The sequence below is a fragment of the Eubalaena glacialis genome, chromosome 12, assembly GCF_028564815.1.
Source record: "Eubalaena glacialis isolate mEubGla1 chromosome 12, mEubGla1.1.hap2.+ XY, whole genome shotgun sequence".
NCBI lineage: Eukaryota > Metazoa > Chordata > Mammalia > Artiodactyla > Balaenidae > Eubalaena > Eubalaena glacialis.
In genome coordinates, this window is record NC_083727.1 from 9,588,612 (window position 1) to 9,603,569 (window position 14,958).

Here is a 14,958-nt window from a genome sequence, read left to right on the forward strand (position 1 = left end):
TCCACCATGCCTTTACCTCTCCTCTCCAGACATTTATCTACTAGTTTTACATTGTCAAGATTTATAAAAATTATAAATTATTCTATAATTAAAGCTCTTCTGTGATAGCTAAAGGCCCTGAAGGTTCAAGTTACGAGGAAGTGGTCAAATGCCGTGGTCCCCACTCCCGCGACACTGCCTCCTCCTCCCAGCCCGCACCTATGGCCTCATGGGGAGCTCCCCACGATGAGCGGCCGGGGAAGAGAAGACGGGGCCTGGGTTCTGCCCGATGTGCGGACACCGCCCCCCAGTGGACAGCTGCAGAGCCACAGCCCCTCCCTGGACACCCCTGAAGGACAAGGTGATGGAATTTGCACCACAGAATTAAGATATGGAGTATCAAGAGAAGTAAACCTCACGTAAAGAATGAATACACACACCCCATAGGTGCTGTGTCTCTAGAGAACCCTAACACGCTGGGCAGCAGTAAGCAGTGTTCTCACTGCTCTCCAGGTGACTGTGACATGCTTCCCGGGTTGATAACTCTGATTTAAGGAACTAGCATTATTAATTCATGTCAAGAGAAATAAGTTTGGAGGCAAAACTCATTACCTGCACTCTTTTCAGCAGCTGGCAACAAGAAACAATTATCAAAAAAAAAAAAAGAAAAATCACACGAAAACACCAAAAAGTGTTTTGAAAAAGTGCTTGAGAATTTACTGTACAGTTTTTTAACAATTTATTTATATGTTGGCTTCTACATGCTCTTACATTTGTGTAAAACATTTATACATATTCTTTACAATTTGTACATATATTAAATGGCTGTAACATAAACACTGTTCTATGAGATTTTATAAAAGAAAAATCAAGTAGGGAAAATTTCCTATAAAACATTAACAAAAAACCCGTGATATTGAAGAACAAGAAGTTCTCATATTCATGTTCATTTGATTTCCTCTGCTGTTTATTTTTTGGTTTCACTTTATTTGTGCTGGCCCGAAATTTCCGTTTTCTATCATGTAACTATCAGGTCAGAAGAGTGAAAGCAGGGGGAGAGGATGCAGTAAGGCAGCTGTGCAGGACGCCGACATCTGCGGGAGTGAGACCGTGTCTGCGAGTGTCCAGATTTAAAGCTGACGGTTTCCAAAGATCCCGTTTGGCTTTATGCCATTAAGGGAAATAGTAGTGATCAGGAAAATTCTGTCTCAAGTTTAGGGTACAGTTGGGAATAACATCGCTCTACGCCTTTTCTCAAACGTAAAATCTCGGGATGACCGCACATTATGCGGGCTGCCACCCTCCTCAGCCCCTAAACTCCTTCCATTTGGGGGGCCGGGAGAGGTTTGCTAACCTGTGCTTTATCTTTTCAGACAATTCCCATTGGCCCGCTAGTCTAAATCAGATCAAGCGGCAAATCACGCTTTCCCCGGCATTTCTCACGAGGTCTCACTGAACACCTCGAGACTTAAAAACGAGTGGAAAGCTCGGGAGGAGCGTCTGCCCACAGGGCAGACGGCCCTCCCGGGTGCAGGGTCAGCGCGGCCGCTCCTTCCCCGGGAGCAGAGGCAGAGCTCGGACCCAGCTTTCTCGGTGAATTCTTCCAGCCTTACCGGGGCTCGGGAAGAAGCCTGAGGGGGGCGCTCCTCCCAGCAGACGGCACTTTAGGGTAGTGGGCGCAGGGGCTCTGATCCCGGGGTTCGGCCAAGCTTTGTCCTCTGAAGGGACATGTGCGTCACGGGCACATGAGGGGCCGCAGCCCCGGGAGCCCCTCTTTGCTTTCTCTCTCCAGGAAACGTAAGCGCTTGAGTCATAAATATCTCAGCGAAAGGCATGTAGATCTTCCTAAATAGACAGGAATCCCAAAGGGCTGAAAAGAGTTATAAAAATATACAAACATATATATTTTTTACTCTGGCATATTTCATATTTTTAAGAAAGCAATTAGTAATTATCTGACATTGGGTAAGAACTGGAAGATCGTGGGTGACTCATAAATTACACTTTTATGTAAAATATCAGTGGGGGAAACCCCTAATTTTCCATTCAAAATTCTGACAACTTTAAGTACTTTCCAAAAATAGACAATTTCCTTCCATTGGTTTAAATAATGGATGTGGAAATGAACAAAAGACTATCCCTAAAGAACTGATGCATTTAGGCGCTTAATAAAGGAAATGCAGTTTTTTCCAACTCTATTTCTTTTTGGTTTTCTTTCTTTCTTTCTTTCTTTCTTTTTGGATGATGGAGGGAAAAAATTAAATTGCGTTGCCCCAAGTCAGAACGAAGCACTTCGGCGTTTCTTCACGTTCGTTCTGTCCTACATCACCGGGAAGCGACCGAGGGCCTGCCTCAGCTTTTCCGCAATCTGGTGAAAAACAGAACAACTGTGAGACATCTCTCCCACCGTGACTTCATGGCACTCTATTATTTCCATGTCTTCTGAGTTAAACATGGCAAAAGTTTCAAATCCTTGAACGGGTCGATGCTCCTAGTCTCTCCCGCACCAACCCAGCCTCCGGGCAGTGGAGAGGCCTTCCTAAACCCCGGTCGCGGTGGTGCCCGGCTTGCAGGAAGCCCCGCTCCTTCCTTCCCACAGCGCAGCTGCTGCCACGCTGTGCAGCGTCGTTCCTAGACCACCCGCCTGTCCTCCAGGGATCCGGTCTCCGCGCTGGCCCAGACTCCCCTGCCCTCGCGGACACCTGTGAACTCCTGAGACTCGGCGGACGAGCGGCTCCCCACGAGGCCCCGCTGCTGCTACACAGTGTGCAGACAGGATGCACCTTCAGCTCGTCTCTGAAACCAACTGTTTCCAACACGCAATGGACAATATGCACAGAGCACATCAGCCACAGCTCCCTTCCAAGAATGACTGTTGGAGAGACACGTGCGGCAGTGTCCACCCAAAGATAAGATGACGCGTGCGCGGATGTGGGCCTGGGGCTTGCCTATCATTATCCCTGAACATACATGAGATGACACCATGGCAACAGTGGAAAACTTAGTAAGAAACATGGCAGCCAGCACATGGTCATTGTGTAAGTTACAGAACTTGTCTTCGGATGTCTGAGTTTCCATTTATTCAATACATGCTAGATCTTTGTTTTCTGTACACTCTGGTAAATAACAAAATTGCTATGCAGAGGTACAAAAGTTAACATTTTCATTACTGGTTCCTGAGTGAAAATATCTAAGGTTTCGCCCTCCCTCTCGTTTTCGTTTTCTTTCTGAAATTCCTCTGGTACACTGCAGAAACCTCGCTCACAAACAAAGCCAGTTTGTGCTGTCCTGCATGGTGCCAGGCTCCTTCCCCAGCTGAGAGCCGGCAGGGACGGCAGGGTGACCTCATCGCATTCACAGTGTTCCCTGCACACAGAGGGGCTGGAGGGAGGGAAAGGGCCCACACAATAAGGGCTTCTTGGGGCCTCAAAACAGCATCCAATACTCTTCTTCTTAAAAAAACAAACCGCCTTTTAACCCAGTGTTATTCAAAGGAAAAGGCGGATTTGATTAAAAGAGATTGGAAAAACCCCTGCTCAATATTTAGCCTCCTTTGGTTTATTAGTTGGGGTTAAAAAATACAAGCAGGGACTTCCCTGGTGGTGCAGTGGTTAAATATCAGCCTGCCAATGCAGGGGACATGGGTTCGAGCCCTGGTCCAGGAAGATTCCACATGCTGCGGAGCAACTAAGCCCGGGCGCCACAACTACTGAGCCCGCGAGCCACAACTACTGAGCCCACGTGCTACAACTACTGAAGCCCGCGTGCCTAGAGCCCATGCTCCGCAACAAGAGAAGCCACTGCAATGAGAAGCCCGCGCACCACAATGAAGAGTGGCCCCCACTCGTCACAACTAGAGAAAGCCCACGTACAGCAACAAAGACCCAATGCAGCCAAAAATTAAAAAAAAAAAAAAAAAAAAAAAAACACACAGATTAACTTCATAGCATCAGCGTACGTGAGCAGGAACCCTGCCCTCCCCGTGCGCACGGAGGCTCGGCAGCAGCGCCCACTCACCGTCTCGTAGAACTGCACCTGCTGCTCCAGGTACAGGCGGATGACGCTGTTGTAGTCGTAGATCCGGTTACTGTGGAAGTGATTCATCTCAGCTACAACCAAAACCAAGACATCAGTCAGTGCCCCCCGGACTTCAAACGACCACAACTGGTGTCTCTGCTCGGTTATGATTAATCATCAACCGGATTTAATCTTGTTGGCCCGTGCCAGTTCCTGACAAAATGCTAGAAAGAGCCTAGAAAAACAATGTGAACAGTTAATGGCAAACAACGCTTTCCAGTAGATGGACGATTACTGCTGACTGGCATGTTAAATCCTAGGAAGCCCAATACCGATGGTCACCCAAATGGCGACGACTGTTCGAGCAGGACACCGACTTGGTCTCACCGTCTACAGATGACTGCAGTTCAGAACGTCAGGTCTGTTTACTGTGGACCTAGCGAGGCGCCCGCTGGCTGCCATGTCCCCTCCTGCACAGAGACTGCCCAGGCAGGTCTCCTGAGGGACTCTGAAAAGCTGGGCAGAGGAGTGAGACGTGAGCAAGGCCCGCTTCAGAGTGGAGCCTGGTGCCGCTGAGCACCAGAGCTGCCAGAACTCAGGCTCTTTCCAGGCAGAGGGTCACACGCCCATCCTTCCTGTTTGCTGAATGTACCGATTCAGCAAATGAATCCCGTCTCTTACTTTGCCTCTCAGCACCCTCACCCTATCACCAACTCTGGAGACGTCTCCTTATCAGGGCTCCTCATTGCCTCCCCGCCCCGCACCCCACCTTTTCCCTTATACTCCACACCTACAAAGCCAACTGCCTGCATAAATTCCTACAAAAAGCTCACTGTTCTGAGTTTTATGTTGTTATCTGAGGCTGTACAAAGCTTCTCGTTTATTTATTTGGATAACCTCAAACACAAGTTCAAAACCAACTTCCCAGTTTAAAACCCTTCAAAGCCCAAAGCTTCGGTCAGGCTTCCCTGTTTACTTCTGGATGCCTTTCACACATTCTTCCCTTCTCCCACACCTTCCCTAGTCCCGAAGGATGTCCTTTAGAAAAGCCCGCAAATACCCTTCATTCTCTCCCCTAGCACCTCATCTTCTTCGGGTTCTCAAAATCTCAGATGGCAGGAGCCAGGTCTCTGGTCGGGCTGTCCGACTAACGTCAGCCCCCAATTTGCACCCGCCCTCCCCCCGGCCCCGGTCACTAGCAAACCCTCTCCCTTGAGCAGTGCTTTATTGTTTGTTTCGTTTTTCCATCAAAACCTTTTAATGGCTTCTTAATGCCCACAGCAAGTCTAGACTCTTCCGCCTGGCTTTCGAGGCCCTCCACAATCACCAGAATTTTTCCCCTAATACTCTCCAAGTGTGTTTTATTCCCAAAGGCCAATGACCTAATCTGGTACCACTATCTTGTGTGCTTTTGTTCATACTGGAACATCCTTCCCCTTCCTCCTTTGCCCATGTATGTTCTATCCATCCACCCAAAGAGGAAACATCCTTTCACTGCTCCTATCTGCCGGAAAACACTCAAAACATTAATATTTTCTCTTTATTAACAGTCAAACTATGCCAAAAATGCTACGTTCAAACTCCCTTCACATTCTATGGTCTTGGGGCCTGGAGGTTACATACTGCTGAAAGCTGAACGCTGGAATCGAATTGGGATAGGGGCTGATATTAAAGGTTATGAAAGGAATCTTCAAGGTCTCCAAGAAATAATAAAAATGTACAGGTTTAATCAAGCTGTCATTCATAGTTATGTCACGTAAATGCGTAAAAAAGTAAATAAATATTACAGCTTTTCATTAACACTGGGATCCTGCAAACAACAGGCTTATGAAGATATTTTGTATCAGTTCTTATTAATTTAACTGCTGTTCACATTTGAGTTTCTCTCCAGCAAGGAAGATAGAAAATTTGCTGAGAAAAAAACCTCCACTAGTTAGCCACACACCTTTCCTCCTTACCTTGCAAAGCATAAGACATTGTCCCAACACGTTTCACCATGTTCTGTTTGTCCTGTGGGGTGATCTTACTAGTTGCAACAAGTTTATCACTTTCTTTCACTTTTTCTATCGCTCCCTGTGAAATACAAAATGCAGTGGTATCAATAAAACAAATCTAAAAAGATCAATTATTAGTTTAAAATATAACAAAGCTAACATATTCTATAATTGACTTGCTACTGAATAGGAAAATGTCCCCACAAAATAAGAACATAAGGTAAGCATCTATATGTAACTTCCTGTAAGTCACTTGGAAACAAAAATGTTGCTATTCTTGCAAAATATAACTTAGCTGAAAGCTACAATTTTATGCTACCACAGAGCAGAAAACTAAACAGCGCTCTCTTTCTGTAATACGTATAAGCCATTGCCATGATACGAGTAGTACATGATGGGAAAACAGGCACTAGGTTCAGGAAGTCATCTGATCCAGGTGAGTCTAGCATATGCGCCGGGGCACTGTGTCTCTGTTACAAAGTAGAGTATTTCATAAGCTGGTGCCTAAGTGCGCTGATCATAAGCTTTACTGTGATTTCTGTAACAGGCACTGAATTAATTTTAAATTAATACTTAGACGGAAACAGGTGTAAAAGTTGCCGAACGTTTCCCACGCCAGTCTCATCGCGCTGCTCGCTGGCACTGTCTGCAGAGCATCAGTCAGGCTCCCCGCCTAGAACTCGGGTGGCAGGCACACACTCCTACCACATGCTAACTGTTCTCAGATTTTTCCTGAGATTTTCATTTTCATTTTATTTATTTTATCCCCCCCTCCCCCCGCCGCCAGTTTTACTGCAGTATAATTGACAAATAACATTGTATTAGTTTAAGGTGCACAGCATAATGAATTTGATACATATTTATAATGCAAAATGATTACTATGGTAAGTATGTTAACATCCATCTCCTCACTGAGTCACAAACTATTTTTTTTCTTGTGATGAGAACTTTTAAGATCTACTTTCCCAGCAACTCCACTTCTAGGTATATATCCAAAGAAAACAAAATCACTATCTCAAAGAGATATCTTGCACTCCCATGGTCATGGCAGCATTACTCACAATAGCCAAGATATGGGAACAACTTAAGTGTCCACTGATGAATGAGTGGATAAAGAAGATGTTCTGAGTTCTGTACTAAGCTATTTGAAGTTGCACAAAGCTTACTTACCTATGCTACCCCTTCATGATACTTCAGTTATAAAGCCAAATGCTAAAATGCCCACTTGCCAGGACTGCTAGGATCACAGACCGGGCCTTTGTAGAGATTCTCTTAATAAACCCAAGTATATCACAATACTCTAGAGTACTACCGTTGATAAAATACCCACAGTAACGAAGTAGTACACAGATTTTGAAAGAGAGAGAAAAATTAACAAGAATCAAAATCTGAGGACACCCCAAACCAATCTTTTATTTAGTTTAAAAAAACCTTTATGATGGGAATTATAGTTTCCTTTTTATTAATATAAACATATAAAATTGATATTGACCATTTTCATTTTAATTGGGAGACCCTTCGTCAGGCTCGGGGACAGAACAACTTACTTCATCTGGACAGGAAAGGACCTCTGAGGACCTGCCCACGCAGCACACAGGGTCTCAATGATGAGGGAAAGTACCATTCCTGACACTGACTTGAATACCAAACACCACGATGATTATGCTTGATACCGGACCTAAGTATATCCATAAAGGAGTATTTATCATACTTTAGGTTCTCTCAAAATAATCTTTTTACGGAATAAAAGAAACTAAAAAACTATCCATGTATCTAAACGTGTTAGGACCTCACTACTGATAAACACTCCAAGCCGTTCCAGCTGGGTTCAGAGACCAGCTCCTGACTGGGGGGCACTGAAGGGTCAGGCTCACGCAGGTGGCGGTGCGCCTGGGTTCTGATTCACCTGGGATGTCGTCTGTGAACTTCTATGATCAAGTTACCTTGTGAGCGCCAATAATGTCAGGGAAGCAGCCAAGGAAACCTTTATATTCATGATTACATTCCATCAGGAAATGGAGATCTTTCTTTGGCTGTAACAAGACACAGACTGGTTATTATTGGCGGAGGAATTCAGACAATCAAGGAAGATAAAACTGTTATATCTGAGGACTGTATCAGCCAAATCCACCAGGCACTACGTTAAGTTACTGAGTGTCAAGCATTCAGCCTAGTTTTCCTATAAGAAAATAATCCCCAAGAACTATACTCTCATCATAGGTTGTGAAGAAAATAATGATAAAACAGAAAATTTTTAGGTTGGTTGGTAAAATTAGCTATTTTGAGGTGGCCCAAAATACAACACTGTGAGAAAAAAAAACCTGGTTAATACTGTACGTTTACATACAAGCAAATACGACCTTACATAGTTTAATGTCTAAATTTTAGCAGAGAATAAAAAAAATTATTAAAAATGTGGTAACCATTAAAAGTGGCAACTTTAAATTTTTCTATTTTTCTAGATTATAATTTTTAATAGTTATGGTATGCACAATTCTAAAAATGTATCGTTTTCTTTTTTTTTTTTAACAAGTATCAGGAGAGTAGTTAATGACCACATGAATGTACGTGCATACAAACATGTATTTCAAGTCATCAACTGAAAAAAAGGTTTTTAAATTTAGGAATTTGAAACAACTTAGATGGTTCTTCCCCTTAAGGAAACTTGTTATCTGTTACTATGAACATAATTGGAATCAGGCTACTAAAGGCTTCAATAAAAGCCACGTGGCTATAACAAAAACCTGCTCCATGCCGGGAACCGCACCAGGGGCTTTCTCTTTATTAGCTGTTGGATCCTGAGATCCTTTGCAGGTAGGTGCTACCATCGCCATTTACCAGACCAGGAAACCAAGGCTCAGATAGGCTGAGCAAGAGTCCAAACAGGGACTTGAGCAAAGCTTTCCTGTACGTTTTAATCCCCTCATGGCTGAGAATGGATTCAAACCACCGACACTGGAAGGTATTTAGGTTTCCTGATGATGAATTTATCCATCACTTTAGCTTAGCCTAAGAAATACTATTACCCAATGTAATTAACAAAGATACATAGGGATAGAAGAGAATAGCCATTTGGAAACTTTGTCTTAAAACAGGTTTTAAATTAAATATGTAGATGAGGTAGCATAAAGTATTAATTGGAATTGTGTGGTTATGTTAATACCTGTTCTGCCACAAGACTGGCAATTTCTTCGTAAGTCTTTCCTGCTTCTGTTATTGCGTCATTGAGATCTGTTTCACCTGAAAATCATTACAGTTATATGAGTGGTTATAACTTATATTTCCTTTTCATTTATTTTATTTTAAAAATTTATTATGGAAAACTTCCAACTTTTAAAATCTACAGACTAGTATAACGAGCCCCTATTTACCCATCACCCGACGTCCCAATTAACCGCTCATGGCCACTCTTTTAGTCTCCTCCCTACCTCGCCCTTTCACTGGTCATTTAACACTTCATCCATACATTTTACCTAAAAGATAAGGACTCTTTAAAAAATAAGGACAATACCAACCTCACACCTAAGAAAAGAAAATTGTTCCTGGTATAAACTGTCCAGCCAGTGTGTAGCTGCTTGGTATCTCCAATCAAGTTGGCTGCTTGAATCAAGATGCAAAGACAGCCCACATGGCATAGAGCTGATGTGTTTCCTACATAAGTTCTTTCTCCTCCATCCTTTTTTCTTGCAAATTTCTTTTTGGGAGGTGTATAAACCAGGCCATGTACCTTGGTACCACAGTCTGGGTTTTGCTGACTGAGTCTCGGTGGTGATAACACAATCCTCTGCTCCCTGTATTGTCTAGCTCTTTTATTTTAGTACAGGTTTGCAAATTGGTGCTATTCTACTTCTATCACTCCTTCTTTATTAGCTGAAATACTTCTATAAAGAGAAACTTCCCTTTATCAACTTTTTGGTTACCTTGAGGTATAGGAATAGGAAGAGCAGGTTAAATGCTTTTTTCTCTCTACAGTTTTCAGAATAGTACGTTGATTCTCTCCTATCCTCCAAATGTAACTAACGTTTTAAAAAAGTATCATTGCAAAGTCTGAATTTAAACATATTTGATATGCTACATTCCACAGCAGTTATTATTTTCACTAATGCTCAAATTTTCTCTTCATTGGACCGTGGAAGGCTCTTCAAATTGACATCTGAGTTCTTCTGCTAGGAGCTCTCGTTTATTTCAGGGGAACATAATGTTTAGAAACCGCCATGTGGGTGGTGCTAGGGGTGCTTCTTGTTACTGGATTGGATAATTGTTTCTAAGCCTTTCCAGTGAGCAGAGCCAAGCGTGTATCTGTTAATCCCAAAGTCCTAACTTATCCCCTCACCTCTCCCCTTTGGTAACCGTAAGTTTGATTTCTATGTGTGTGAGTCTGTTTCTGTTTTGTGAATAAGTTCGTTTGTATTGCTTTTTTAGATTCCACATATAAGTGATATCATATGATATTTGTCTTTGTCTGTCTGACTTACTTAGTATGATAATCTCTAGGCCCATCCATGTTGCTGCAAATGGCATTATTTCATTCTTTTTTATGGCTGAGTAATATTCCATTGTATATATGTACCACATCTTCTTTATCCATTCATCTGTTGATGGACACTTAGGTTGCTTCCATGACCTGGCTATTGTAAACAGTGCTGCTATGAACACCGCTGCTATGAACACTGGGGTGCATATATCTTTTTGAACTAGAATTTTCGTCTTTTCTGGATATATGCCCAGGAGTGGGATTGCTGGATCATATGGTAACTCTATTTTTAGTTTTTTAAGGAACCTCCACACTGTTCTCCATAGTGGCTGCACCAATTTACATTCCCACCAACAGTGCAAGAGGGTTCCCTTTTCTCCACAGCCTCTCCAGCATTTATTATTTGTAGACTTTTTGATGATGGCCATTCTGACTGGTGTGAGGTGATACCTCATTGTAGTTTTGATTTGCATTTCTCTAATTAGTGATGTTGAACATCTTTTCATGTGCCTGTTGGCCACAAGATGCTTATCTTTCCAGGCCTGGGGTTCCTCATCTCAAAAATGAGGGGCCAGACTAACGAATCCTCTAAACTCCCGCCCAGACTAAAAGTTCTGATTATAAGACACAATTCAGCCAGGCCAACAAGAGATATTCATATATGGGAGCCCCAGATCTTACATTTTGGTTAGAGATTAATTTCTTCTTCCTAAAAATACTCAGACACTGACCTCCAAAGACATGCATTCCCTGGGTATCAGGATAAACACTACGGTGAAAATACTATGTCTATCATTTCTGTAAGTGATAGGATGCCCTCAAATTGAATAGGTGCCACTCACCTGGCAAATACTTTTACTTCCTATCTGCTCCATAGGCCAAATTAAGAAAACATAAACCAAAATATAAAAGAAAACAGCTAACTTCTTCTTATAAGTGTTGTCAATGGAAATGCACAATGAACGCAAAATACCACAAGTAAGACATACGATATGGGATAAGTTGAAAGCAATTATGAGTTATGGAGAGACATAAAGCAACATGAACTTGTTACTCAGTAAAAATTTTTCCTCCAAATGACCTTGATAAGATCTGGCTTTTGACAGTCAGACTTGACTTCAGAGTTTGGCAGAGAGACGAAGCAAGGGCAGAGTGTCACACACCATAGCGGCCTGTCTTACTAAAACACAAGAGCTATCTGAGCCCAAGAAAGGCAAAGAAGCTAGCAAGAAAAAACAAATTGTAACAACCCACCACTTTTCTCAAAAGTAGTAAGGTGAGGCTCAAAAGTCCTCAGTGGAGCAGATTAAACCTCACTGACGAGGGTGCTTAACTGCAGTTACTGTTTGTTTACAAGAGCCTGAGGAGGCCGGTCTGTGTGGAGAAGACACTCAAGGCCCAAAGAATAAATAAATAAAGATGTACCTTGATAACCACTAGAGCTGAAGACTGTTGCTAAGCTCTGCAAGGCCTTGCCTATCTTCTGATATTCCTTGGGTAATGCTGAAAGAGCAAAAGGAATAAATCATTAACTAGTCCTCTGAGCAAAATGAAATGGATCCAATTATTTTCTAAAAGTACTATTACAATAAGAGAAATTTGAAACGATTCAAAATAGTCTATATTCTTAATAAAATATTGAAGTAAAATGATTGTTTTTAAAAATTAATGATTGTTTCTTCAATTAATGTTTTTAGTTTTACATTAATCAATTGTTCAATTAATGGCGGACACTATTATTATGAACACCACCACCACCCACATTCTCATTCACTGAGTGAACTCAAAGTGCACCAGGAGCTCACTTAGAAGATGGCGTCTAGGTTAGAGGCCTTCCACGTACACCACCCCAACTTGATCGTCACAACAACCCCCTCTACCAACGCAGGTGCCCCATCTTCATTTCATGGGTTAGGAAAATAAGGGTCACATGGCTAAATGGTGCATCTGGCACTTGTGATTCCTAATCCATTGCTTTTCCCACTCTGCTATGTACGTATGAATGATTATTTGCAAAACAAAAAAAAACTGAAAGCAATGGGGTGTGCAGAAAAATGGCAGTGGCACCTCACAGGATCAGGGAGGAGGGATTTTAGTTTTCTCATCTGTATAATAATTAACTAAATCATCTCTAAGGCTCCTTCTAGCGCTAAAATTCTAGGCTTCTGGGATCACTTTGGAGAACTTTCGAGAGAAGGGTCTCGTATCTTAGGCTACCTTTTTTGCATCTATACATAAGTCCCCTGAAACACATCTGCTGCCTTTCAAAAGAAACCATTACTTTCATTTGAAGATAGTGTTATATTAATAAAGAAAAATGCTTCAAATGTTTCTTTAAAAAAATCTAGGCCAGAGAAACTTGACATATGGTCTATAAGCTGTAATAATCAGGAAACACGAATTCAAACTATATTAGCTTAATTTTAATAAATTGTTCACCCTTTTGTAACTCAGTTTTTGCCTCTATACCAGGGGTTAAAAATACTTGTCATGTGCTTCACCATGTGGAGTGTGTGCTAGATCTCTCACTTCACAGATTAGGAATTTTAAAAAATTCTTCTGTGAGAAGAAAGAAATTATGCCTGAATCAAATTCTAAACAAAATACTTCAACCCCCTTTCCCCACAAAAGAGAGCAGCCTAGAGTTACTACTATTTCATAAATTTGGCCCATGGATTTTACAGGACATGGAGCTGACCAGATGTTAGACATAAGGGATTTGATTCTTTAAAAGAAGCCATAATCACAGATTTTTCGTGATCTCCTTAAAAAATCTTATTGTAATATTTGCACTCACTTAAACTTTTCTTAAAAAAAGGGAAACAGCTGAGTTTACAGTTAAAATTAATTATTTAAAAAATTAAATTACTTCATTTACATTTTCGAGAAGTGCCACTCCCCTTTTTGTCCATGAGTTATTCTCTGTGACCAAAGGCTTGAAACGGATTTTGTTTTCTGATGTTGCATTTGTATACGTTATGTTTTCAGGCTCAGTTCTATTTTTAGTATTTCTTTGCCTCGGGAAAGGAGCAACTGTTATTACTCCTGGTGTCTGCCCCTCAAGCATGAACAGCTGGTACATGACAAATGGTTCTGTTGATATAAAATGTCATGTGAATGGTGGAGGGCCATGCAGTGTAAGGCCTCGCTTTATCCTCCAAAGGGCCAGATAGGAAATATTTTAGGCTTTGTCAGGTGGCAGGTTTCTGTTGAAAGTACTCAACTCAGCCACCCTCAACATGACAGTAGCCAAGGCCTGATCCCCACAGCTGGACACTTGACTGTGTGTGCTTCTCTCCCGGCCCATCTGACGCCAGAGTGGCGTGGGTTTGGGGAAATCAGGAGAACAGTTCAGCAGAATGACGGTCTGCAAACAAAGGGAAGGGAGGGAGGACAGCAAGTTCCTGAGGATGTAGAACAGCAGGCAGAACGCGAGGGTGACCGCGCCACTCTCTTGTCAGCAGTGTGCGAGTCTGACCCATGGACGCACTTTCTGCTATCACCGCCCGCTGGTTTCGCCTAAAAATTAGAGCTTTAGTCAAGTATACAACTTACTAATATTCATCCATTTTACCAAACGGATGAATATTAAAAAATAAAATCATGAGATTAAAAATAACCACAGGCACTTTCTAAACATGCAGAAACGATTAATCTTCCACAGATGAGAAACCCCAAATAACTGGAAATATTTAAGTGAACACGGTGTTTTTCACAGCAGTTCTTGAACTGGCTTTGTTTGAGCCAATTTTCTGTCGTTTAACGAGGGTTGAGAAGTGAGGTTCCTCCAAGAGCTGTGGGTAGGACATTACTTTGGTTCACTAAGCGTATTTCTGTTTGAGGTGGTTCGGTTCCCCAGGGTGACAAAGGCCATAGCGGAGGCTGCACCGCCGCCTACAAAAGCCAGCAGCGGCCAAGGATGGCACTTACGTCCTGTGCACCGCTTCCAGTGCTCCTGCCCCACGGTTAGCAGCTCCTTCACACCATCATCCATGGCTTTGGTGAATTTACCGACAGCATCACACTTCTGTTCTCTGTGGGGCAAAAAACATGAGGAGGTGGGTCCTTGACTTCACCATCAAACATCCAAACAGTATGAGATGTAAGGAGAAAAGTCCACGTGGTCAGGGGAGTTCACACCAAACGTGACCACAGGTACTTGTTTCTTGCTTTATAACAACTGCACTTTAACTAAATTAGTCTTCAAAAAACAGGCTGGATTCGGGTTTTTAAAGAACTACTTCAAAATCTGCCATTTATGTTTTAACTCTGCTTCCTTCCCTTCTCAATTCCTTGCGAATTTTAACTAAAATTATTCTAAAGTAAATAAAATCTTCATTTCTTGAATATCTTTCTTAGTGAAATTCAATCACTGCAGGTACCACTGAATCTATAAAAACGTAGTACAGGTTGCTAATGGTAGTTGTTCATTCATTCCAACAAGTACTTTAATGAATCAGAGAAAATACCCTAGACGCATAGCATCTAAGCAAT

At 42.2% G+C, this 14,958-nt stretch overlaps 1 protein-coding gene across 3 annotated transcripts in view; it reads right to left on the reverse strand.

The window, feature by feature from the left end:
• Positions 1-713: 713 nt before the first annotated feature.
• Positions 714-14,958, reverse strand: part of SNX9 (sorting nexin 9) — a 91,078-nt gene continuing 76,833 nt past the window's right edge. Inside the window, exons 11-17 of one of the 3 annotated variants that reach the window (XM_061207173.1) lie at positions 14,395-14,498; positions 11,890-11,967; positions 9,154-9,230; positions 7,934-8,023; positions 5,955-6,069; positions 3,997-4,088; positions 714-2,347 (exon numbers count right to left, since the gene is read on the reverse strand). In XM_061207173.1, coding sequence (XP_061063156.1) covers positions 2,300-2,347; positions 3,997-4,088; positions 5,955-6,069; positions 7,934-8,023; positions 9,154-9,230; positions 11,890-11,967; positions 14,395-14,498 — 604 coding nt within the window. In that variant the 3' untranslated portion in view covers positions 714-2,299. The other 2 variants (XM_061207172.1, XM_061207174.1) reach the window with 2 other exon arrangements.